General features: G+C 37.6%; 2 protein-coding genes across 2 annotated transcripts; both read right to left on the bottom strand.

Annotated features, from left to right (window-relative positions):
* Nucleotides 584–4,811, bottom strand: LOC109232876. The gene is made up of 3 exons (XM_019398562.1): nucleotides 4,032–4,811; nucleotides 2,241–2,675; nucleotides 584–1,240 (listed from the first exon to the last, which is right to left on the bottom strand). The coding sequence occupies exons 1-3, from the start codon at nucleotides 4,555–4,557 to the stop codon at nucleotides 1,056–1,058; spliced, it is 1,146 nt and encodes a 381-aa protein (XP_019254107.1). The 5' UTR covers nucleotides 4,558–4,811; the 3' UTR covers nucleotides 584–1,055.
* LOC109232875 lies at nucleotides 6,702–16,767 on the bottom strand. Its single transcript, XM_019398561.1, has 14 exons — nucleotides 16,304–16,767; nucleotides 16,139–16,223; nucleotides 15,926–15,965; nucleotides 15,585–15,833; nucleotides 13,666–13,765; nucleotides 13,500–13,574; nucleotides 12,021–12,119; nucleotides 11,673–11,789; nucleotides 11,475–11,590; nucleotides 11,278–11,377; nucleotides 10,491–10,849; nucleotides 8,548–10,294; nucleotides 7,948–8,085; nucleotides 6,702–7,873 (listed from the first exon to the last, which is right to left on the bottom strand). The coding sequence occupies exons 1-14, from the start codon at nucleotides 16,433–16,435 to the stop codon at nucleotides 7,019–7,021; spliced, it is 4,212 nt and encodes a 1,403-aa protein (XP_019254106.1). The 5' UTR covers nucleotides 16,436–16,767; the 3' UTR covers nucleotides 6,702–7,018.

Genomic DNA, 26,230 nt, shown 5'->3' with positions numbered 1-26,230 from the left:
GCCCCACCTTTATTATGCTTGGCTCAATTGGAGACTTGCAGAAATATGTCCACTTTCCTCTATACGATAACATCTGAGTACAAGATATTCCATTATCATCTGTTCCTATTCCAAGAGCTATTCCTACCATTCACATCAAAAGTATTTGATAAAAACAGCATCTCTGAATTTCACCAGTTTTTGTTTTTTATTTTCATGGTCCTCCAATGCTACCGCCTTTATCTTGTATCACGTTCAGACTTGCTTCCAACTTATTTATTCAACCAAAATTAAGTTTCGGAGAGGAACCCATTTTATCCAAAAGATACACGTAATAACAAAAGATACATTTCATATTTTGAAATCCAAACTTGTTTGACAGTGGAGTCGTATTAACAGGTAACTTTGTTCGGCTTTCAGATAAATACTTTTCACATTGACCAATAAAAGAGAAAAACAAGATATGTGCAGGCTCCTCTTGGTATCAAAGAAGAGCTCTTTTATTCTTTCTTACTACCTAGTGTATCTAGTTACTTTTACAACTAATACTTCTCATACCCTGGTCCTCTTCAAAAACCATTTAAATATATCTCAGTGGCGGCACTGGCAACAACATTATATAGATCTCAATCTCTTCGCAGAAAAAATGATTACAAACTTCATATCGCAGATCGAGAGAAGGTAGAAAAAGCCTAGTGCACGGTAATGGTATACAAACATGACTGATCTGATCATCTATCAAACTGCAACAGTACCAAATACAGACATCAACATTGAAAGACATTTATGTTCTCAAATGCCCAACAGACCCGAGTACAAACTCAGGATACTAATTATTATGTGAGCAAACTGCAAGATAGCTAACAACCTTGAAATCTGATTTGCACATGCTCTAAACAAACCCTCTTGATTTAGTACCAGCAACACTGTTGCATCTTAAAAAAGATTAACTAGCCCGTCCAACTTTTATTAGAGCAAAACTGCAGCATGAAGCTGCCGCAATACCTAACCTATGTATAACTCTTCTTAAAACCCTGGAGTGTGTGCGTGTTGGCCGAGCAAATTAACCAATATTGTTAGGCCGTTTCGTGAGTGCCAGCACCTGGTGACTCACAAGGGTTTGAAATTGGTTGATGTTTACTAGTTTGTGGCAGGTAATTATAAGCAACCGCTGAAACGCCAATGGCAGCAGAGAGCCCTATACAACTCCATAGCCACTTCCTCTGCATTCTTTTCCTCTGTCGCTGCTTCCTAGCAACATCTGCAGAATGTTTGAAATGAAATTTGTCAACTGATAAAGAAATGGCATCATTCCTAGTGGTACATAAGCATATAATTCAATTATAAAAGTTATATATATATATATATATATATATATATATATATATATAGAGAGAGAGAGAGAGAGAGAGAGAGAGAGAGAGAGTTAAAACAAGTAGTTGGGGATTAATGTTTAAATTACACTAAATAAAAATGGCGGTTTACCAAGCTACAGCAGACTCCGACCAAAAATAACCCTGACCAAGGGACTATAGGCCAATAATAAATGAAAATATGGTGGTTTTCTCAAGCTACAACAGACTTAAAATAATCCTGACCAAGGGTCTTTAAGCCAAAATTGGGCAACTAATGAGATAGATCTTTTGAAAAAGGTTGATCAAAACATTCAGATACATCAATGGTGCAAATAACAGTGCCACTGTTTGCACAAGTTAAATAGACTTGTGGCAGAAGTAACTAACTCACTCCCATTCAAATTTATTTAGGGCAGAGTCTATGTTTAAGCAAGCATTATTGTCTCATTCTCATATCACATGATGCAGAAACTTCTGATCAACCAAAAGCGTGTACGACAATAAATGAAGCTCGTGCTAACTCAGAGGTACCCCACAACCATAGCTTATTATAAAGCATAGTCTATAGACTTCTTTTTGGTTGAGTGGGGGAAATAGGATATATCTTTTATTTAAGTAAAGATGCCTGGCTGACTGAAAAGATGCCAGCGAAGTGTTTCAAGTAAATGCAAGACACTTATCCTAGACAATCTTTTTCTATTGGATTATAAGATTCCTTCAGTTATAAGAAACTAAAGCTGAAGAAAGACCACAACAATATCAAAGATGCTAGTTAGCGATTACGAATAAACCTATCAGATTTCTGTGCTGCGGGTGTTTACTTACAGAAGGGTGATGTCTGGATGGTAAGACATTTATCAGAGTTGTTATAATTGGCATTCAAGTAGTAAGAGAAGCAACACCTACCAACAATTTCCTGATTTCTCTGGGACATCTCATGATTTACAGCCTCGTAGTATCGGAGTCTGTCTCTCAACCTCGAAATCTCCTGGTTTTTTGATTCAAGTATTGCCTCTGCAGCTAGTTCAGCTTCTGCACGAGCTTGACCTTTTGCTATTGCTTCAGCAACAAATCTTGTGACAGTTACTTCCTGAGAGAGCTGCTCAATTGAAAGATTATCAGGCTGCATACCACCAATGACATCCGAAGGTGATGGAAGTGTTAACCCTGCCTGAGATAGAACGTTACTGATGCTCTGCCACTGACATTGCATCATATTAAGAGAATCCTCTGCAGTTTTTCTCCTGTCAATTTCCTCAAGGAGTTTGAGCCTTGTGGCACGCAGTTCCAATTCAATGTTAGGGCCGTATGAGTTCAGCGCTGACCCTTCCGAGGAGAAATCTGAGATACCATATAAAGAAATTACAATCAGCATAGTACTATAGGAATAACCTAGGAAACACAACTTCTTCTATCTGACAGCTACCATGACAGAACAATTACAATCAAGCATAATACTGTAGGAATAACCTAGGAAGTAGGAAACATGACTTCTTTTGTCTGACAGCTATCATAAAAGAACAATTACATTCATCACTGTACTACAGGAATTATCGAGGAAACATGACAGGTTTTGTCTGAGCAACCATCAAAATAGAATATCCTGTCGTCACTCGTCACCTTACATTCGAGTATGTATTCATAAACATTACTACATTAAGCCAAAATCATAAGAATTTCTTGCATACAACTTTTTTTTAACAGGTATTGTTTCTCCTAGTAGAAATCCCTAGTCCAAAAATTGGACAACATTTACTTCTATGCTTCTACGACAACAATTAATCAAATATACCTTAATTTGAAAGTAGTTGTAATCGATCCATCCCTCTCTATTCTCATTCTAGTTCCAATCTGATATTTTTTTAATTATAAAGTATCCTGATTCCAATCTGACTATTAAGTCACATTAGGGGTTCTGGCAAACGAACTTCTCTAATATAACGATTATACCTACACGGCGTACAAGTCTCAAATCAAAATGAACGACTCCGGACATAAATCAAGCCTAATCTAAGAGTATGAACAACAACTAAACCTTGAAGCCAACTAATTGGTTTCGCCTATATCTATTCTTTCCTTCAATCTTATTCTGCTCTTACCTATAATTTTAGAATTCAAGTCTATGGAGACAATTTCTCTCCGTGTCAGCTTAGGTCTACCTCATAAACTTTCATCACTTTAAATATATTGCCACACCTGGAAAAGGTGCATATGCAGGCCTACAAAGGAAATGGCCAAACCATGTATGAAAACCTCATTTTATTTTATCCTCTACGTGCCACATGCACCCTTTGTGAAATGTTCTCATTTCTACAGAACTTTGATTCTGCAATAAAAATCAGTCTAAAAAAAAAGGAAGGAGGGGAGGGGGGGTCGAGCTATTCTACTCAACAAGTCAGATCTAAACGGGGCAAACCATTTCTTTTCTTTTACACCCTGTTTATGGACTAGAGCATTGTATGTGACAAGTTGCTCAAAGTGACTCCGCAAAAAGCAACACACTTAGCCTCAAGAATTGCTGCCAATAAGATATTAAAAAAAAACTCAAGGGTCTTAACAAAAAAAATCAGATGCATAGTGACAATTAATTAGACCTCTTAACCTAACTAGAGGACATATTATCATAGATTTGCTGAATAAAAACCATAGAAACAAAAAAAGAAGTAAATTGCAAAGCAGAAGCAAATATATTTATACCTTCATCAGCATCAAAGAACTCGCCTTGAACAGAAACAAAGCTGCGGCAATCAAGTCCTTTCACCTCATTATTAACACTTCCAACACTTAACACATCACATCTCGGATCCAAAAATCCCTCATCTTCATCTTCTGCCTCAAACAAATTATCCTCAGCTAACTCGTCTTCTTCCAATTTCAAATCCAAATCATTCCTCTCCTTAACTTGCTCAACTTCATCCAATTTATCCTCAAGTTTCCGGTTCGCAAATGAGGCTTCTCCACCACCGCCACGTCGCTTGTGGTTGACTACATACGGAGAAGGAGACAGCGAGCCAGAGGAAGTTTCCGGAATCGGAGCTTGCTCAGGTGTTATATACAAAGCCGGTGATATGTATATGTGATTCACCGGCGCCGGCGGTGGCTCAATATTCTCCAGCACTTTTTCTTCTTCCTTTTTCTCGTCATTTAGCTGTTGCTTTCCGTAGGATTTACGAACACGAGGTTCGAGTAGATTCTCTAAGGCTATTGCTGTGTAAGTCGGCATAATAGCAACGGAACAGATGAAAACCGAATTTTTCGGCTCCCGGTTCAGCGACTACGGCGGAGGAGAAGAGCTAGGTTTTGGACATCGGAGCTTTTGGGGAAAGAAAAAGAAATTCTTTCACCGCCGCAACGAGGGTTTGTTTTCTGGAAGAAAGAGGAAAATGACGGAATAATTAAAGGTGAAAAGAGAGGGAGCAACGTGTTATATGGCGTTCGATTCAAGTCCAGCGACTTTGGAGTTATGGGAACACGTTTGGTTTGTTGTCAGTATTTATTATTTTGGCTTCTTCTTGAAGAACAAGTTACGCTTTTTTAAAGGATCCGATTAGATTTAGAAAAAATCTTTTGTGAAAAACAATTTTGTTTTTGAAATAAATAATAATTCTAAATTAAATAAGTCAGTAAAGTTTTACAATTTTCTACGACTACTATTAATATGCGACATTTCCTCAAATTCTTTTTCAAGGACTTGTTAAAAAATTAAAGCAAAACTAATCCACACTGATACCCTTGTCTCCATTTTTTTTTCTTTCAAATGAAAATTTCAAAATAGAAACTTCTATTAATATGTGTCACCATCTTTTAAGAAATAGGGACCACAAAATTTTTCTTTGAAATTTGAATTTCGTTCGACGTAAAACTATACATTAGCCTTTTTATGACAGTAATATTGGACGCATCTCGACTATATCTATTTATATTTAATCATTACAAGTACAAAATAACTTAGTTCGCTAAAATTATAGTAATTCGAAATTCAAATAATTTCATCCCACTTCATTAACAGCAAGGCTACATTTACACCTTAGGTACATTAATTTATTTATCTCTTGAAGAAAATCAACTTCTAATTACTGGGTATAAGTTGTAATTGATGGAGTTGCCTGGAAATTATTACTAATAAATACGATTAGTATTCCATCCTTTTCTCTGCCCCTTAAAAAGAATGGGATACGACAGACTAGAATCAAGTGCTTTATCTGATGGTATAACTTTTCTTTTCCATTGTTATCTTTCCTCTCCGTCAAACATGAAAGCAAAATCCTCCTACATTTTGGATTTTGTTTAATTTAAAGTCTTCTATCCCTATTCTCTTGGAAGAGAATATCTCTTTATTCTATTTCCACGTTAATGACGAGATAACTTTTTATTTCTATAAAGATGGTATGGCAATTTTTGAATTAAAAGTGGGGGGAATTAGAGACCACTCTATATTACATTCCCATAGAAATGGATGATTCTTTTCTCTTTTTGGTGTATAGAAATAAAGATTTGATTCCCTATGTCAATGAAACATAACAGCAGGCAGATAATCCGCAACATTGTTAGACTATAATATAGAAACAAATGATTAAAATTTAATAACTTTACAATTGAGAGATTGATTCTACGATATTTGAATTACTTCAATAAGAAAAATAAGATTACTGTTATCAATATAACTTTATTTAAAGTAGTTACAAGCAAAAAGAAAAAATAGCCCGCATGGACAAATTAATACCTTAAATTAGTGCAAATTGATTGTTTGGTTCAAACTTCAAATTAAAGTCTTATTGGCGTTCAAGTATTCAGCGTTTGACGTCTATTCTCATGTGTACTTAAAATATATGCGCAGGAAATAACAATTAGTGCAATGTTAGTTGGAAGTTGGACTTGGAACTCAGAAATACCATGTGAATTGAACGCCAAAGGCCATTTTGAAACTTCGCCCTACTGCTTCTTTTTGGTACAACTACTGGTCAAACTTGATAAAAGGCCAAAATGTTGATTAGTTCCGAACCTAAGTAGAAACTTCTCCAACTGATTTACGAATTTTTGACGAGGTCTCACCAACATATTTCCTTTTCATTTTTTTTTTGTATATCAAGCATGAAATGGGATTTTTTTATATTATCTGACTGGTTTGAATCACAAACCACATGCAGAAGGAAACTGATGAGTGATACATTCGAAGCCGTGAGATCACATTGAATACCACGAAATAGAGAGTGATTAAAGAAGCATGTTAAGCCCCAATACGAAGCGTCACAACTCACAAGCATGTTTACCCCTAAGAATTTGAACCGAATCAAAATTAATTCCATCCATGAAAAGAAACAGGAAAAAGAAAAAAGAAAGGCGGAGCAAAAATTAACTAGGGGTATAGTCAATTTTTTTTTTTTTATAAAAGGGTTATAAAATCAAGGAAGACGAGCACAAAATAATGTGAATGGCAAAATTTCACCAAATCAAAGAATAAGGAACGGACGGGACAAACAAATTTACAACAAAGCCGATCTAACACCTAAGGTAACATTCCTATCAATGAACACGCAGCTTCGGGCTGCAGCATGCGTAGTGCGTTAAAAGAATAGAAAGAGTAAAGAGATTCTATTCCACAATTATAAGAAATGTAATGCAAGGAACTGTACCGCTCATACGTGGAGAATCTGCATGAGGAGAGGTGAGAATACAAGAGCACGTCAAGAAAAATCAATCATCAAAAGTTCACCAGGAACACTTGGTTTCTTATTATCTGGTGCAGGAGGTTGACCCGTGGCTGAAGTCGATGGAACAATTTCACCTGTTGTGGTTGGTTCTACAGCAGCTGACGTTGATAAGACCAAGGCCTGATTGTCTGAAGGTTTTTCATTCAATGCTGGTGCAGCAGGAACAACTGATTCAGCTGCAACAGAAGCATCTGAGTTTGATGCTCGAGTTGTACTTGATTCTGTAGAAGCGGCACCAGTTTCTGGAGCAGGTGCCGCACCAGTTTCTGACGCAGGTGCCGCACCAGTTTCTGACGCAGGTGCCGCACCAGTTTCTGACGCAGGTGTAGCACCAGTTTCTGTCGCAGGTGCAGCACCAGAGACTGACGCAGGTGCAGCACCAGAGACTGACGCAGGTGCAGCACCAGAGTCCGCCACAGGTGGATTACTTGATTCCAGTGTAGTTGAAGCCCCATTTTCTGATTTAGGAGGAACACCTGATTCTGATGTTGCAGTTGTATCACTTCCAGCAGGAACAGAAGCAATTGGTGCTGTCGTTTTAGATCCTTCTAAAAGTAGTGGTTTGCCAGGTTGTGGAAGGCCCTGTTTCCCCAAAAGAGGTTTGGCTTGACCGGGATTAGGACCATATAGAGATGCCATACCGGGTGGTAGTATTTCAATTGGTGGCTTCTTTGCAGCATCTGCCAAACTTGTGAGCTTAGGTCCCTCAAGAGAGGCCAGAAATGCAGCTGCTGCATCAGTTTTCGTTGATGGAGTGTGTTCCATCTCCTTCTGCAACGTTTTGTTCCATGCCTGGACCAAGGTTCTCAATGAAGGTCGCCCATGAGCCTGAAAATAATGAGACCATTAATAACTACTAAATCAATAGACTGAAATCCAACATTTAGAGAATGAAATTTTACATGTGCATGCAGTACAGCCTCAGCAAGCATCCCAGTTTCCTGCCATGCTTTCTCCATAAGTGCATTGTCTCCCAAAAGTGCAGCTGCAAATGCAGCCTCCCGTCCCGCACCAACTGATATCAAATTGTTTACCAAGTTCTGCAAAAGATTTATCAGTTATTCTGAATCCTGACATGCAGCTGATTCGACCGATCTCAAATTTCACAAAAAACCCTTATCATGTTAGTAGAGTCGAGTAAAGGGGAGGGGGATGACAAAATATACTAGAAGCAAAAAAAACTGAATGTATCCTTAAGAGTTTGACTACTTCCGTTATTCATTTAGACCCAGAAACATGGGAAAAGAATATAATGTAGAAATGTAAATCAATGGTTAATCCGAAGGTCAAATCAATTTAAATCTGATAACATAGATGGTCAATCCAGACTTGGGGAAGTTTATTATCAATGGCAAAGGTATAAAGGCAGCCAAGAGCCAGTGAGTAAAATTCTACGTATATGAGGATCTGAAACTAAAGCAGAAAAGAAGCAGGTAACATACTCCAAGTTGTGTCAGCAAAACCAGTTGGAAACAAAAGCGGAAAGAAAGCAAGTGACATACACTGAGTCGTGTTAATTCCCCATGATTTGCAAGCCGTAAAGCAACACCTCTTAATTCCTGACCTCGTAGAGCTCCCTTTATGGAACCAGCAGCTGCTAGTCTTTTAAGAGCTTCACGAGCAATATCAGCTTGTGCTGTAGCATCTGCAGCATCAATGAGATCCATAAACTCCTTGGCAAATTTAACAACTCCTTGAACAGCTTCAACAACATTTTCCTTCTTCTTTGTCATGCTCATAAGATCGTTCAGATCCAATCCAAGAGTTTCTTGCCCAATATCTCTGCTGTTGCTCATTATTAGAAGGCACTGAAGTGCTCTTTTCAAATCATTGCTCTGCAGGGCCAGATCAAACTCCAACCTCTTGGATATTCCAGGTAAATGAAGTGCTTCAGTAGCATAACCCATCCCAAGCATAAATTGCGCTAGATCATCATGATGTTCTCGGCCAAGTCGACTGGCCCATTTTACTGCACTAACAGCATCTCCATAAGCTGCCAAACATCGGCAACGGATACCAGGATGGCTGAGGGATATTGCATGAGCGCACATATATCGATCAATTAGCCAAAGAACACCATCTCGAACACCTACAATTAGAAGAGGTCCAACTGGTCGTGTTTGCTCTGCGGGAAAACGAGTGACAGCTACTGCAACCCCACCACCGCCAACTGCCACCTCATTAGTTTTACGAGCTTCCATCTCCTTGAGCACACTCGATGCATCACCATCAACTCTTGACTGTCTAGGCAATGACAGAAATGGAGGAATAGAGGGTGCATGCTGAAAAGAAGCCAACCGCACAACTTGTAGCATTGGGGGTCTCAATGCTATCCTCTCTTGTGGATTTGTTTGTGGATTGTCGACTGCTATCAATGCCAATTCTCCATGTTCAGCAACAGCTCTTGCCTGTGCCTCTTTAAGTTTCATTTCCTCTTTTCTTCGTTTTGTTTCTATGTCAATAGGCGCAACCCCAGCATCCACAAAAACACACTCAACGGTAGTTGGTGTAGCAACAAATAACTGCCTTCGCTGCCAAACTGCCCCAGTGGCATAAGGAATTGCCACATCCCCCAAGTATCTAAACTGTGGACGCAAGGAACATATGACAATGTGCTGTGGATAAGCAAAAGCACAATACTCAACTGTTTGATCCCACGCCGTCCAATCTGGTTGAGGAAGAAGACCACCCACTGGTTGAAATGTTTCCCAGCTGTATAATTGGAAGTTCTGCGGTGCTGATTCAGCTGCAGATTTTTGAGAACTGTCTTCCATAGTGCTAAATGAAGACACAGAACTACTTCCAAAGCCCGATAACGGCATAGATTGAATTGTTGAGATTGCTGTAGCAGCAGCAGGGCTAACTCTTCGAGAAGTTCGATAGGCCACACCAAGTAATGCCCCTCCATGCAAGCCAATAACTGGTTCACTTCGGCTTCCCACTGACTTCATTAATACATTTGATGTCCCGTCATCCAGCAATATACGAACTTGAACAGTAGCAGAAGAAGCAGCAGAAGCAGCAGCTGCTGCTGCCTGTGCTGCAGCTGCAGCAGCTTCCTTCGCTTTTCTAGATGAACCTTTTGGAATAATGGGAATTCTAGGAGGGAGTGCAGATTCCAACAAAGCAAACCTATCTCGACAAGTATCCCAAGCCAACAGCCTTGCGCTTCCAGAATCAACGACTGACCAATCGCTGACCTTGTAGATAGAGAAGTAAGGAATATCAGGCCATACGATTGCTAGATACCTGCAAAACATTACAGTTCAAACCTTGTAAAACTGTCCGGTACAACCTAAAAAAGGCATATAGAGATAATGGATGAGGCTTTTAACAATATGAGGCAATAAGACAAATCATGACAATGTTGAAGATACTAAATGCCGCCTGCTACACTAAGCCTGATATGGGGATTGAGTATCACTAGCATCTGTGAACCACTTACTTCCCAGAACTGCTGACAGAAAGAACTGAGTATGAATCATGTGGAGCTGGAGTAGTAATATGCTTTTTGGTTTGTTTGACATAGAGTTGTTCAGGTATCTCTCCTCTGAACCGTCCTGTGTCACTCAAAGAGCCATTACTTCCGAGTGCTGGAGGAGTGGTGCTGGATAACTGAAATTGCAACAGCTTCAATTCTCGTTCAACTACATAGACAGCAGTATGTTCACGACTTCCTGTTGGTGTTGGCAGTGCTGCTACAGGAGGAAGAGACTTCTGATCAAATTCACACAGAATAATGCCAATATTGGTTCCAGTGGCTACAAGGTGTGGCTGTAAAGGGTGTGCAACCATAGAATAAACCTAAAAGACCAGAGAGAAAACATGAAAAAGATGTAGTCAATTCATCTTCAAAAAGTCAAATAACTAGATGCCTCTTAATGTAGAATTTTAACCCTATACGATATGATAGAGTGCGTAAACAATCCTTAAAATTATCTAGCAGAAGAAACTAGTGGAAATTCTTCTTACAAAACGGAAACTACTATAAAAATTACTTTCCCATTGCAATTGCCAGACTTGATACACGAAGGCTTTGCTCGTCTTAAACACTAAACTCTTATTGGTTATTCATTTTTCCAGACATCATAATGTAGATTTAACATTTCAAATAATCAATCTTCCTAAACCTAAGAAGTTGCATAAGGAAAAATAGGTCGAATTTGAAAGACAAGATATACAGCAAGGAGAACATTAAAATAAAAAACGTTATTTATCTAAAGTAGTTTCACCTTCAGCTTCTTGTGAGAGGCAAGCAATTGTGGAGGAACTAGTGCAGAAAGTTCACACAATGGCCTTGTAAGAGCAGAATAGGTAGGATGCTCGATTGCCCTGCAAAGTTGCAACAGAAAATCATGTTCTGTCCGAAGAGGGAAAACTTTAAGCAGTGTTAATAATGTTCCAAGGGAGGCATGTGAAGTACGCCTACCATATATGGGAATCTTTGACACAGGTCAAGATATCGAGGTTGGGAGCCCGTGGATGGCACCACGACGCTACACTGTGACAAGCTAGTTTTGGAACAGGTTTTATTCGACGCAGTTCCTACAATTGGGTTGAAATTATTATTATCATAATTTATCCCCACGTAGTAAAGCTACAAATCAAAGAGATCTTGCACCAATACCTTAAAGGAGACAGTGTCCCAGATTGCTAATGTTTTATCAGCACCAATAGTAATGAGCTGTGGTGCATTACCAATCATTCTAGAGAGCTCTATAGCAACAACCCCGCCATCATGAGCCTATAAAATATAACATTGGAAGGTGAAGAAAAGCTTCAAGGATTTGATAGAAGCAGGTAAGGACTTGCAGTTCTATCAAATTTCATCTATCAGTGATTTTCCAGATGCATTCCATGGGCTTAATCGTTCTCATTTTTGCTTTTAGCAACGGCAAATGAAAATCTTATTAGTGTGAAATTAAGTTGCAATAGAAATTTAAAAGGAGATAAAACTGAAGGAATAAGAAGATACTTTTAAGCTGAGCTTAGGAACAAGCTCTCTCGAATCAAGAGCGTTGTCTGCACTCCAAAGTACAAGCAATCCATCATTACCACCAGAAACTAAAAGAGACTGCATACACATGATAGCAAAGAAAATGGCAATGAGATATCAAACAGAAAAAATATTAAAAGTATAACAGTTTCCGCCAGGTGAACCTAGTCAATTTTCTTACGTAAATTATATGAGAACACATAATTGACACTTACAGCAGTTCTGTTTAAAGTAAAAAATCTCATAGAGTAAAATGTCCATGTTCTTCATTACAACAATTCATTTTCTTTACGGAACTTCAGTTTCTTTTTCTCAGTTTATATATTGAGAGGGAAACACAAGGGACATTCAGATGGGGAATGGATGGACAACAAGCATATATACTTCTGTAATCCAGTTTCATTTAATAATGTATAACTACAAAGTGAACTAGGTATACAACCACGCAAGCGAAAAACCTCAGATAGATGTTTCCCTTTTTCCCCTTACTTCTCTCTAACAGAGAAACCGACATTGTCCTAACAAATTATATGCTTCATTTGAGATTTTTCAATCTGACAGTAAATGAATTACTAAGACAAGAAATACTTCAGAAGAACCTAAGTTCACCTTCTATTGAATTGCGTGAACCACCAAATCTAAAGTTTAAGTTGTTCCTTATCAAAAAAGAAAGTTTAAGGTGTTAGAGAGAGGACACCATTCTTTAAGTTGAAGTACAGCTACATTGTAGGTTGAAAATCCTCTTTAAGCTCTCTGTATTTTATCATAAAAACTGGAAAACATACTTTTCACAATCAATCTATTATTATTTTGGCTCTAACAAGCCTTCAAAGTCTAAAAGAGAAGTGATTCACAATCTTTTTTTTTTATTGTTGATGTGATTCACAATCTTTACTGGCTGATTCCTCTGCACATAGAAGATCAATTGCAAACAAATTGCAGGTTTAACTTATACGAAAGCTGCAGAGATGCACCATATCTTGGCATAATATGGTACCATCTCTTTCTCGAAAAACACTTCTCATCTTCTTCAAGAAGAGAGAAGAGGAAAATGTCAAGCACATCAAAAAAGGAAACCAGCTTAACCAAAATTTGCTGCTTAGATATTATTTCAAATATTTGAAATAAGTGTTTTTTTTAACAATCTGGTCCATTATATCAACTTCAAACTTGAAATAGAGAATTTTAAGTTTGAAAAACACGTTCGAGAGTATTTTAAGTTTCAACTCACAAACTTCAACTTTTTTTCAACTTCAAATTCAAATACTCTTTTTTTCAACTTTAACCAAGTCATGTTCATCGCCTTAGCCAAGTATAATCAAGGAGCGATTTTTCAAACACAATCTATCTCTAGAATTATAAACGGAGATACTAGGTTATGGATCAAAATTTCAAGTCCACTACATAGTGTAAGGTGATAAAAAGGATCTAAGCATCCACTGGAAGCATAACAAGTACCTCGCCAGAAGCAGCCATGAAACTCATCAAACAAGAAATTGCTCCCTTATGACCTCCTGTGTATCTTCGTGCAAGCTGCAGAAGGAGTCTTATTCATCTACTCATTTTGACAATGAATGGAACAATATCAAAAAGACTTGAAATACCAAATATCCTAAAATGAGACCTTCCATGTTATCATTGAAAGAACTCTAATTACACCATCTGACCCTCCAAAAGCCACAAGAGGGCCATCAGCAGCAGTTGTTTTAGAGAGGAATACCATACTGCAAGCGATTCAAAAGAACAAGCAAATTAAGATAATCAGATATGGTCTTTCAACTTTCCATGACCCAGAAAACAACTTTTGTAAGCAAGAAGACCAAACACCAGTATGAAAAAGAAGACTCCATTTTAGCTCAAACCAAAAACCAACAAACTCTATTATTTATATAATTAGTCATCCTTTTTTAGCAATCTTGGCTTCTTAGCAATTCTAACATCTGGTCTGTCATTCAACTGGTAGGAATTCCACCATTTTCAACCAATTCAATGAACCCTTGACATCCAACTACATATTATAAAATTTGAAGTCATTCTCGATTTATCCCACTCCGCATTTCAACAAAATTGGGCAATGATCTGAGATGGTTCTGGCAAGAACTCTCTGTTTCATGTACTTGAATGTTTCGTCCCAGTCATCGTTATTGACTCAATTCTTGAAGCTCTATTGCCAGAATTGTCTCTAAACCAAGTAAATTGGCCCCATGAAGAGGCAAATCAACTAAAGACAGGTCTGATGTCATCTCCACAAACTCTTTTATGAATTTGGTAAATTTAGCATTCAAAAATCTCTACCAATCACCCATGAACAATCCCAAAGCCCTCTTTACGCAGACGGCTCTTCCTATAGAATTTTTCGTCTTTCCTTGTACCAAGTCAATACACCCCATTAAAACCCAGTTTACATCATGTTCACCCCCCTCTGGTTGCACTGTGATTGTGTGATAAGTCATTGATTTATGATTTAGTTATCTCCATTGTCATCTCGAAAGGTTCTTTCCAACTCATGATTTCGTAATCCCATTTAGCCTAAACAAAAAGAAGTGTTGAAGACATATCTGTCTAATTCAACTTAGATCTTGTTAAACATAGTAGTTTTTCTCACTTTCGGTTTCCCAACTGTTGTTGAGACTTTTCCTCACTTCAATGTATAAAGTCTAGTGGTGAGGAACGAAAAGTGGCATCTCTAGCTGGTTGGCAATTTGGGGGTTTATTTAACTCAAGACAATTTAACAAAAAGAGGCATAGAAATCTGAAACAGGTGCTACTTATGCTTGACAAAGAATGAGAACATAGATCATCTGTTTTTGCATTGTCCTGTAACAAAGAACATGTGAGACACGTTTTTCTGCATTTTGGGAGTACAATGGTTAGTACCAATGAGGCTGAAGGAAGCATTTATTAGCTGGGGAAAATTGGGAAATCCATCAGAAATACATGGCAAGTGGTTCCATCTTGTTGCATTGGAGCCTTAGGACGGAGAGGAACCTGAGGTGTTTTCAATCTTTTGATGGAGTCTCAACTCCAATTCATGTATGCTTATTGAATCCTTTTGCTTGGTGTAACCATTGTAATGTAAATAATGCTCTAATGTTTTTGGATTTTGTAAGCCGCTTGAATTTTAGATAGGAGTGAAAGGAGTGTACAGGATCCCTCTGTTTTTGTATTGCTTTTGCATCGTCTGGATGCTGGTCCCAAAAATCTACTTTTTCCAGACTAAAAAAGGAGTATACCGGAGAGCAAGGAATGAGGAGTGGTTGTTGTAATGAGTAAAAGCAGTCAGAAATAGCAAGCAAACTTAGTGAAGTGTTGATTAAGTGGGACAAACATGAGATGCTCTAACTTGGCTGGTAGTTGGCAATGCTGATCTATCAAATAGTGGCATAGAAAACTTAATTTCCAAGGGAAATGGTAGTCTTAAAAAATAGTGCAGCAAGATAGTTTAGCTTTTAGGCAGATTCAAAAAGATTTAATTCGTTAAGAACAAAAAAAATCCAAAAAACTAGATAACACAAAAAAGATATTGACGGATTTAAGACTTGCCATAGAAGTGATTTGTTGTCAAGCTCCTGCTTTGGTACATCGCGGCCACGCATTGTCACCAAGTCTAAGAAGATAGCTTTGTTCTCACAACAAATCACAAGAAAATGGCGCCCTTTGGTTGATGCAGCAGGAGAAGTAAAAGTTGAAGTGACATGACCGGCAGCTGCTGGGGACTCGGCAGCAGCAGACTGATTCCGCCAGAGTTGCCAAAAGCGTATATCATCATCATAAAAGCTAACCTGCTTTACACTTGAACCATGCACCAGAATGGCATACTAAGATTCAACGAAGACACTAAAGAAACTGAAAGAAAATGGAAGTCCAAGGTAAGAATCAATTACCTCCCACCTCGTATGGCTTCTGTAGGTTTCCCTCTAGGCTCTGCATACAACATTGACATCAATCTAAATTCTACCTAAATTAGTCAATTTAAGATGATACATATACCCGACTCCCAGTAGTCTGCGACTGAGGCATAGTAATAGATGTTGCTAATGTTACTGAAGTGCCAATTTAATAATAATTAGCATAAATTAATAAGCACGAAGACCTACCTGATTCACCCTCGGCAAGCTTCTCCAGTTTAGCACCAACCAAACGCCGCTCATCAACACCACCAGGTTTCAGTTCATAAATAATCTAGCAACACAATTTGCTATTATTTGTTAATCCAACAAACAGAAAGCTTAATACCAAAAACTTTTCACGAGAAGACAAACCTGGCGGTGCTCCCAATTCCAAACGGAGACGTGATCGGATGCATCAGCGGTGACGAGCCAAGGGTGCGTCGGATGCATATGAATCTTCACGATCTTATCATTTGTCGGACGAAATGCCCTTAGGCGCAGCATTTTTTCCAATACTTTATGAAAATGCAAGCAACTAAGAAATGGATCTGATTATAAATACATGTATTTTGTGCTGTTTGGTGCTGCAAGGAACTGAATCGCGCTATCTCTCTAAGTGTCTGCCTTCCCAATTTCAGATGATAATGACGGATCTTTTCCGGCGGGTACTGGTGGTTGTTGGAGTGTTTGGCCGGTTCAGTGAAAATGGTTAACTATGGGTTTAGAACGGGCGGATTGAAAGACGCGTTGGACCGGCGAGCGAGAAAGGAGATGAAGTAAGACAGCGAGTGTCATTTTTTGAAAAAGAAAAATCAACCGTTTAACTGTGCTCTCCGTCAAAAATTTGCAAAAATAAATAAAGGGAAAAAGGCCATTATTGCCCCAGTACTATCGGCATTTAAGCACGTTTCTCCCTGTTATACTATACGTTCAATTCCCACTCTATCGTTAATAAAGTAAGCAAAAATACCCCTAACCCTAACGTTTTGACACTGTGGCACCCAGGACCCTCAAATAAATTGCCACGTAATAATACATGTCAGCATTTTTGTAAATTCACTATCCAATAAATTATTTTAATTCCTTTTTCCTTTTTTCTTTTACTTTTCTCTTTCTTCTTTTTTCAACATTATTTCTTATGCTTCTCTAACGCCATAGCCTACCAAGCTGAAAGCTTTCGAAACCCATAAGGATTGTTTAAGTTCATGATAATGAAATTAGAAAAAGAGTGAGTTTTTTCTGAATGGGTAGAAAATGCCAGGACTACTAATTACGATTAATCCCAAAGGTGATAGGCCATTAATCTTCTTCTTCTTCTTCTCCGGCGGGCATGCCGAAAAGATGCGATGAGGGGAGACAATAAACTAAATTGTTAATAGTTGAAACTGTCAACATTGAACAATATTGCCTGTTGACTTTTCAAAGCAGTGCGTATATATTGACAGGCCAGTAACTTTTTCCATCTTTGGTGGTCTTGCCGGAAAAATGCCCGCCGGTGAAGAAGCACTCTCAGATTTGGCCAAAAGATTATCGTTGAATTTTCTTTATCTTAACCTTTGTTTGTGGCAGAAATTTCTCCTACCAACCCCAAAATCTTCATGGGTCTGTCATGGGTGGTAATGGAGGTTTCCGGTATTATTCAATCCTACTATTACGATCTTGTACTTTTCATGGGAACAACATCAATCAAAATCTTGGTGTGAAGCCCCACTCTTTATAGACAGGATAAAAACAAAAGGATATGAATTTGCTATAGAAATCAAAGTTGATTGGTTGAATTTTGAATTCGACGGAAAAGATGATAACGCTGGAAACAGAGGAGAAAGGGAGAAGAAAAAGAAAGAGTTAAAAAGTTTAAAATTAAGTGGGACCCACAAAATTCCCTTTATCTTAAAAATAAAAAATAACACAAGATAAATTTAAGGACTATCTGATTTGGTCAATTTGATTTGGTCGTTGGGTTTGGGGATTAAAAGTTAGTGGAAGTCTGAGTTGGCAGCTGATCTGGCAGCTGACTTGGAAAAAAGAGAGGGGGTCAGCTGCCACATCGACGAGGCGTTAGGATTAGGGGTAATTGCATAAACTTTGTTAACGGTAGGGTGGAGATTGAACGTATAGTATAACGAGGGAGAAACGTGCTTAAATGACAATAGTACAGGGGTAATAATGGCCTTTGTCCCATAAATAAATAATAATCGGATTATTTAGTAGATGTATTCTTGGATAGATAGATTCATCAAATTAAAAAAGAAAAAGCTACACGGATTATAATATATATATATATATATATATATATATATATATATATATATATATATATATATTTGAATTTATAATAGACAAATTTGGATAGTTTAAAGGACCTCAAACTGGATGCAACAAGATTGGTAGAACCCGAAATAGTCTTAAAATAAAAAAGAATAAGACCCGAGAAAGGCCCGCTTTTATAGAAGAGCTACAGAAATGGAACTTTTATTTTCAATTTTAATTATGGTATTCTTAAACAACTTTGAATTAAGACAGATGTTGTGGTTATTATTTCACATGAATGTGATATAAAAATAATAGTAAAGTTATAATTGGCTCCAGAATCGCTTTTTGACGCAAAATCCAACCAAATATGAAATTAATAATCTCATATTTTATCACAACATTAGTGTCCATTTTTCCATGAACTTAAAACTGTATTTTATCACGGCTTAAAGGCAATTGCTCTTGTTGGCCCGACTATTATATGTTTTCTTGCATCTGATAGTGCGTATAGTGCGGGTACTTATGTGCTCGCGTACAGTTCCCATATATCTATACACTAAAATATTATTTTTCGATTAAGGTAGAAGGTTAGTGGGTAGTTTTTAGTTGTTCATCGATTGTCTTAGTAGCATGCATGTCCCTTCATATTCTTAGATTATGTGGTTTTGTTCGTCTTAGGTATTGTATTCCCTGTTGTTATTATTTGGTATTACTTATCACTTATCTCTCCCTTTTTCTTTTCGCTTCCTTCTTTCTTCCTTCCTTGTTTTCCCCTTCTTCTTACCCTTCCTGAGTCGAGGGTCTATTGGAAACAGCCTCTCTACCTGCATTAGGTAGGGGTAAGGTCTGTGTACAGACTACCCTCCACAGACCCCACCTGTTGGGATCATACTGAGTTTGATGTTGTTGTTGTTGTTGTTGTAAAATAATATTTTCCGAGAATCCTTTTGTTATGAAAATATTTTCCTTCATATCAATCACGTCGTAATTATTATTTAGATATTTAGAACGTTTGAATAGTATCTAAATTTTTAAGTTAATTATTTTACTTTTCTTCTAGTTGTTTGTAAATTTTGTTAGTATTACTCGATAAGTTTACCTTTTTGACTTATATTTCTATTATTTTTGTAGTAGATCCTTTGCTTTGTTTTGAATATTTTTAGGAGCTTGGGTTAGCAAATCTCCTCGAATTTCCTTGGTTGCAGTTCTTTGATAAAGAAGTATTCCTTTAACTGGGTTGTTGTAGGACATATAGTGTGTTGTTGGGACCCAATGATAAGAACTCATTGATTATGCATCCTTGTTTGACGGTGCGAAGATGACAAACAACGACAACCCAGTGCATTGGGGTCTGGGGGTGAAGATGTAACGTTTAAAACATATGCATGTTTCTTCGGATTCTTTTTACAAACTATTTCACTATAAATATATATGTGAAAATAATTTACCCAGACAGTACCAATTGTTAAATTCTCCACTTAACATTTTTTTTTTGCTAAAACAATCCTTCAATCCCCATGAATTCAATCACCACTAACCTAGATACTGCACAAATCCCCCAAAAACCGTCGGATAATACATTACCTACTCAAACAGTTGGTGACAAAAATTCATCCAACCCAAGTGCCATAATCCCCCAAACGTTCAAAGAAAAGCTCATGGGAAAGGATGAAACAATTAATATCAGCACAGACCCATCATCCACCCTCACACTCCCAATGGATATTCAAGAACGTGAGTCAGAGTTTCATCCGACCGAGGACAATGGAAATCTTTCTATCACCGTCCCCGTAACCATGGAAGACAAACAAAGAATTTATCATCTATGGAAATATTCCCTAATAATAAAACTACAAGGCAAAAGAATCCTTCACCGATATTGAAACAAAAAATTCAAGAGTCATGAAAAATCAGTGAAAACATTCCTCTCATTGATTTGGGCAATGACTACTTCATTGTCAAATTATAAAAGGAAGAAAATATGAATTTAATTCTATAAAAAGGTCCATAGTTCATCTATGGATATTTTCTATCAATATAGTGGTGGCAACCAAATTTTGTTGCAACGGAAGCAAGACAAGTCTATTCAGTGGTATGGGTAGACTCCCTCAATTACCAACTGAATTTTACGGCGGCAAAATGCTCCAAAAAATAGGAGGAGCCATAGGAAGGCTATTGAAGGCAGATGCTTGCACGTCCTCATCCTTGAGAGGAAGATATGCTAGACTATGTATCGAATTACCAATGGAAGAACCAGTGAAGAAATTTATTTACATAGATACACATAAACAACAAATTCAATACGAAGCAGACCACTTCCTTTGTAAAATATGTGGTAGGCTAGACCATAAAACCACCTTAAGTATCTATATAAGATCACCAACAAATGAACAGATCTCCACTCCAGTGGACCACATAGCAACAAACAAATCAAAATCGAAAGTAGCACAAGAGGAAGGGTGGCATACAACATCATTTACAAGAAGCTGGAAATTTACAACAACTAAGTCAAATTACAAAAGGAAGAAAATATGAATTTAATTCTACAAAAAGGTCCATGAATCATCTATGGATATTTTCTATCAATACAGCGGTGGCAACCAAATTTTGTTGCAACAGAAGCAAGACAAGTCTATTCAGCGGTATGGGTTAGACTCCCTCAATTACCAATTGAATTCTATGACGGCAAAATGCTCCAAAAAATAAGAGGAGCCATAGGAAGGCTATTGCAGGTAGATGCTTGCACGTCCTCATCCTTGAGAGGAAGATATGCTAGACTATGTATCGCACTACCAATGGAAGAACCAATGAAGAAATTTATTTACATAGGTACATATAAACAACAAATTCAATACGAAGCAGACAACTTTCTTTGTAAAATATGTGGTAGGCTAGGCCATAAAATCACCTCATGTATCTATATAAGATCACCAATAAATGAACAGATCTCCACTCCAGTGGACCACATAGCAACAAACAAATCAAAATCGAAAGTAGCACAAGAGGAAGGGTGGCATACAGTACCATTTACAAGAAGCTGGAAATTCAAAACAACTAAATCAAATGAAGCAGATGAAAAGAACCAAGACTCAGGTATTAATGTTAAGTTATTCAATGCAACAACAGGTAAGTACATTGTAACCCAAAAACAAAAATACATTCCTAAGATTACTAAAAATCCGTTTAATAACATTCAAATATCAGAACACTTGCATAAATTGTCCACAAATCACATTGAAAATAATCTCTAAGATACAAAAAATCATTTCTCAGCCATTAACCTAGACTATCAGCAAATGGTTTTGGGTAATACCACTATTGAAAATAATAAAAAAAACCACAAACTCTAGGTGCATGAACCGGATACAAAATACCAAAGATGTCCAAAACAACCAAACATCACTAGAAGACAAAACAGACATTACCCAAGAAACATCCCTTAATAACCTCCTTACCCAATCGGATGGTACTCTTTTATAATCTAATAATATCCATGATGCCCCTAACCCCATCATTAACACTAATCACTAATCACCAATCAGATATCAAAACTCCTTTGCATGCGGACCTACACCCGTCCAACCAAAATTACTCCTCAAAATAAATATCACAAACCTCGTTACACGTGCCTAAACAAATACATGCAAATCCCTCTATTAATTCTAACACACTAAACCTCTCAAATGCCATGCAAATAGAGGTAATTACTCCCCCTAACTCTCCATTAAACCCCTTAAATCGCCAGCTTCTAACTCAAAATAATGCCGAGAATCCATCTAAGCCATCGGAGGAGATTCAGATTAATCCAAATCCTAAGGAACTCATGTTCACAAGCGATGAAGAATCTTCCTCCCTTTCCTCTCCATCTACCAAACCTTCCTATAATATATGTACAACCCCCCTTCCTCAGGATCACCATCCAACTTCTTGGATAGAGCTAGGTTTAATGGGAAGGGGTGTATCACTCCAGCTCAACATCAACGGGCAGGAAAGTATCATATTAATACAGAACCCTCAATTCCTAGCACAACTAGTATCCGAGGGTCACCTAGAAATGAACAATTACATGAACCACATTTGGGTAAACAACATAATGCAACCACTAGCACCGAGAATGAACAACAATTTGATTCAAGCTATGCGTGCATAGTGGAATCTACCACCACACTACAACCAAAATCCATATCCACCCTAAAACATGAGTTTAGATCTATCCTTTTTTCCTCCCCAAGAGATGATTGCCCTCAACCTAGCCTTAATGACTTGGGATCCACCTCTAAACCACATGCAACCACAAATTCTGGTGAATCTAGGAGCAATGGACCAACAAGTTCCACAACCTCAAATGCCCCAAGATTTGGGAAATCCAGTGGAGGAGGAAATCAACCTAATAGGAGAATAATTGGTAGAATCCTCAAACCTAGACGAAGTAAAAGTATTTCTATTCGAGGAGATGCGGGAGAACAGGCTTATTCTAGCCTGTCCAACTTTACTATTCAAGTGCACAATGGACATGCGACCACCCCAAGACCCCACTGTGGGGAAAATAGCAATGATCCTGGTTCCATCCCTAAGGAGGAACCCACTATTCCCCCAGGGGAGTCAAATGAATGGTCACCACCACCCTCTACCCCAAATCATGAATCATGCTAAAACTTTCATTATATGGAACATCAGGGGAGGTAACAATGAGGGCTTTAGAAGGAACTTTCGTGAATTAATAGCCACTCATCATCCTTGCATGGTGACACTGCTAGAAACAGGATGATAAATCATGGTAGTTTAATGAATGAGTTCGGTTTCACGGACATGATCGAGGTCCCAGCTGAGGGACAAGCGGGTGGCATGGCAGTTCTTTGGATACAAGCTTAGTAAACGTCAATAACTTTGTCAAAAGAAACAATAAGATCCATGCGCTAATCGAGGTACCCCCTATACGTCATACTTGGTTATTTTCCTCAATATATGCTAGTACTAACATCTCTAATAGAAACAACGTGTGGGATAACATCACTAATATTTTTGATAACTACAAAGATGCTTGGTTACTAGGGGGGATTTTAATGATGTAATGATAGCTAATGAAAAATTTGGTGGTAACCCTATCAATAGAAGACGAGCTGCAAAATTATGGTCAAAAATAAATTATTGTAAATTAATGGATTTAGGCTTTGTTACATCTCGTGTTTCGCACGTTAAAGTTTCGTCTTCAATTAATCGACGTAGACGCGGGGATGGGGTTATCTTAAGGTTAACGTATTTATGCTATTTATAACAAACGATAAGTAAATGCCATGAAGGATAAAGGGTACACGAATTAAATAAGTTTCGTTGAAGGTTGCCGATTTGGGATAAAATACGGTCCGAGCTATAATAACCGATATTTATGGACCAGTACCATACAAGGTACCATATGACCGTGATAGTATGATGTATAATGTGTATCAAAAATAAGTAGAATTTTAAGTAACTTGAGACAATTCTTAATTATGCGGGTAATTGATTAATTATCGGGTAACGGGTCATTAGCTAATTAATTAATGAGTTATGGCTGGATAATACTAGCCATCCCTACCCCCCACGTGGCAACCACCCTTTCTTCAAGTAATGACTCTTTAATATAGTTAATCTAGGTGGCAACATAATACAATGATGTCAAGACACCTTATTCTAGAATTTTGAACAAAAAAACCACCACCTGATCAGTTGGTATATGTTGATGATTTTGCCCACAGTGGCCGAGATGATATGATGGAATGCCCTAAGAGGCTTGATGATATAATGTACATCTATACCTATGCATGACACGACATTTATACGCACGTGCATGACATTATAAATGTTTTCAGAATTTACAAAGTTATTCAGATTTATAGATGGATCTCTTTATTCCATGTTTCATCTATGTCTTTTGTGTACTGATTTTCATGCCTTACATACTCAGTACATTATTCGTACTGACGCTTTATTTTCCAGGGCCCGCTTTTCATGCCCGCATGTGCAGGTAGACAAGCCGACGGTCCCCCTTCTTAGGATCCTTGATCAGCGAGAGTTGGCGTGCTCCACTTGATCTGGAGCTACTTTTGATTTTGGTACGATATGCTTGTATATACATATGGGTATGAAGTGGCTCAGGCCCGTCTTTGTACAGTTGTATTTCTATTAGAGGTGTGTAGACAGTTATGTATAGTTGGATAGCATGTGGCCTTGTCGGCTTTCAGTTTTGGGTATATAGTTGCTATAGCCTTGCCGGCTCGTCCACTGTATTCCGCATGTATATGTACATATGCCTTTTTGGCAGGTTTCCTTCATGTATGTTATTCTCGTAATTCAACAGACGCCATTCAGGTTTATATCTTAGACGCATGCTTAGGGGTGTTCGACAGGTAGGACTCGGGCACCCGTCGCGGCCCATCGATTTGGGTCGTGACAGGATTTAAGGGCTGTAAATATACTTGGTCAAACCACCAAAAATTTAGTAGTGACCGTATTATGAAAAGATTAGACAAATTACTCGCAAATAAAAAATGGGTGGACCTCTTTCCTAAGGCTTCTGTAATACACTTTCCTAAAACTCACTCTGACCACAATCCAGTGCTTCTGGAATTAATATCCAAACCCTATAATTTACTCCCTAAGCCTTTTAGACTAGAAACCTACTGGAGTGGGCACCCAGAATTTGGGAACATAGTTAGAGACTGTTGGCTTAACAAGAGATTTGTTGATGCTTCAAAAAAATTTTAAAAATCGCATTATTGACTGGAAAAATGATACCTATGGTGACCTCTTTAAAAAAAAAGAAAAAAAATACTAGCTATATTAAATGGTATCAAAAATTTACTTCATATGGCACTAGCACCTTCCTAAATCAATTGGAAATCTCCCTTAAAATTGACTATAACAACCTCCTTAAGATGGAAGAGGATTATTGGAAAATTAGATCTAGAATTAATTGGCTAAATGAAGGTGATTAAAAACTAAATTCTTCCACATAAGTGCCACTAACAATAGAAGGAAAAACAAGATTGTTTTTTTCAAAGATTCTGAAGGAAAGTGGATAGACGATCCATCAAAAATTATGGATCACACTCTCTCCTACTTTGAACAAGTCTTGTCAACTAGTCATAACTATTCAAACTAGACTTCAATAAAATCTGACCCACCTAGTCACCAAATTATCGACCTATCATCTTTAGATTCTAATATATCCCCCTCAGAAATAAAAATGCTATATTTTCCTCCAAACCTTTTAAATCTCCTGGTCCAGATGGACTCCACCCATTTTTCTTTCAAAATTATTGGTATTTTCTAAACTCCTCAGTCACAGAACTTTGTCACCAAGCTTTTGAATCCAGAAATCTACCAACAAGCACAAATGATATATATCTTTGTCTTATTCCAAAAATTACAAATGCAAACAATCTGGAAATTTTTGGCCTATTGGTTTATGTAACACTATTTACAAAGTCATTACAAAGACTATCGCTAATAGACTCAAACCTTATCTAACTAAGATTATCAGTCCATACCAAGCTAGCTTTATTAAGGGCAAACGAACGAGTGATAATGCCATAATAATATAGGAACTTATGTTAAAAATGCATAAACAATTAGGTTCCAAAGCTAATATGATCCTAAAAATAGATCTCGAAAAGGCTTTGACCGGTTAGATTGGTCATTTATATACAAAACTCTTTGTCACTTCAAATTTTCCCCCTAGGATCTCTAAACTCATCATGAGTTGCATTACCATAAGCAGAATATTTGTCCTAGTAAATGGTAGTAGAAGTAACTTCTTTAACCCTAGTAGAGGAATTAGGCAAGGTGATCCTTTATCCCCCCTACATATTTATCCTCTGCATGGAAATGCTATCCATCCAAATCCGTCACAATGCAAATATAGGAACTTGGTCTCCTATTAGTATCGGGAAGAATCATTGCTTATTATCTCATCTTTTCTATGCGGACGACCTTACTTTAATATATAGAATTGATAAAAAATCACCAACTACTATTCTTAACTGCCTCAATTTTTTGATACCATAT

The sequence above is a fragment of the Nicotiana attenuata genome, chromosome 10 (genome assembly GCF_001879085.1).
Source record: "Nicotiana attenuata strain UT chromosome 10, NIATTr2, whole genome shotgun sequence".
Classification (NCBI taxonomy): domain Eukaryota; kingdom Viridiplantae; phylum Streptophyta; class Magnoliopsida; order Solanales; family Solanaceae; genus Nicotiana; species Nicotiana attenuata.
This window is presented reverse-complemented; position numbering and strand designations above follow the sequence as displayed.

What these genes read in the sequence shown, in the direction of transcription:
- LOC109232876 (XM_019398562.1), bottom strand. Translation starts at nt 4,557, where the DNA reads ATGCCGACTTACACAGCAATAGCCTTAGAGAATCTACTCGAACCTCGT. An exon ending in GTTCTTTGATGCTGATGAAG is followed by an intron (nt 2,676 to 4,031) that starts GTATAAATATAT and finishes ATGGTATCTCAG; the next exon opens with ATTTCTCCTCGGAAGGGTCA. An exon ending in GAGAAATCAGGAAATTGTTG is followed by an intron (nt 1,241 to 2,240) that starts GTAGGTGTTGCT and finishes AACATTCTGCAG; the next exon opens with ATGTTGCTAGGAAGCAGCGA.
- LOC109232875 (XM_019398561.1), bottom strand. Translation starts at nt 16,435, where the DNA reads ATGCTGCGCCTAAGGGCATTTCGTCCGACAAATGATAAGATCGTGAAG. An exon ending in TTTCAATGATAACATGGAAG is followed by an intron (nt 13,575 to 13,665) that starts GTCTCATTTTAG and finishes CTCCTTCTGCAG; the next exon opens with CTTGCACGAAGATACACAGG. An exon ending in TTCCTAAGCTCAGCTTAAAA is followed by an intron (nt 11,790 to 12,020) that starts GTATCTTCTTAT and finishes TATATTTTATAG; the next exon opens with GCTCATGATGGCGGGGTTGT.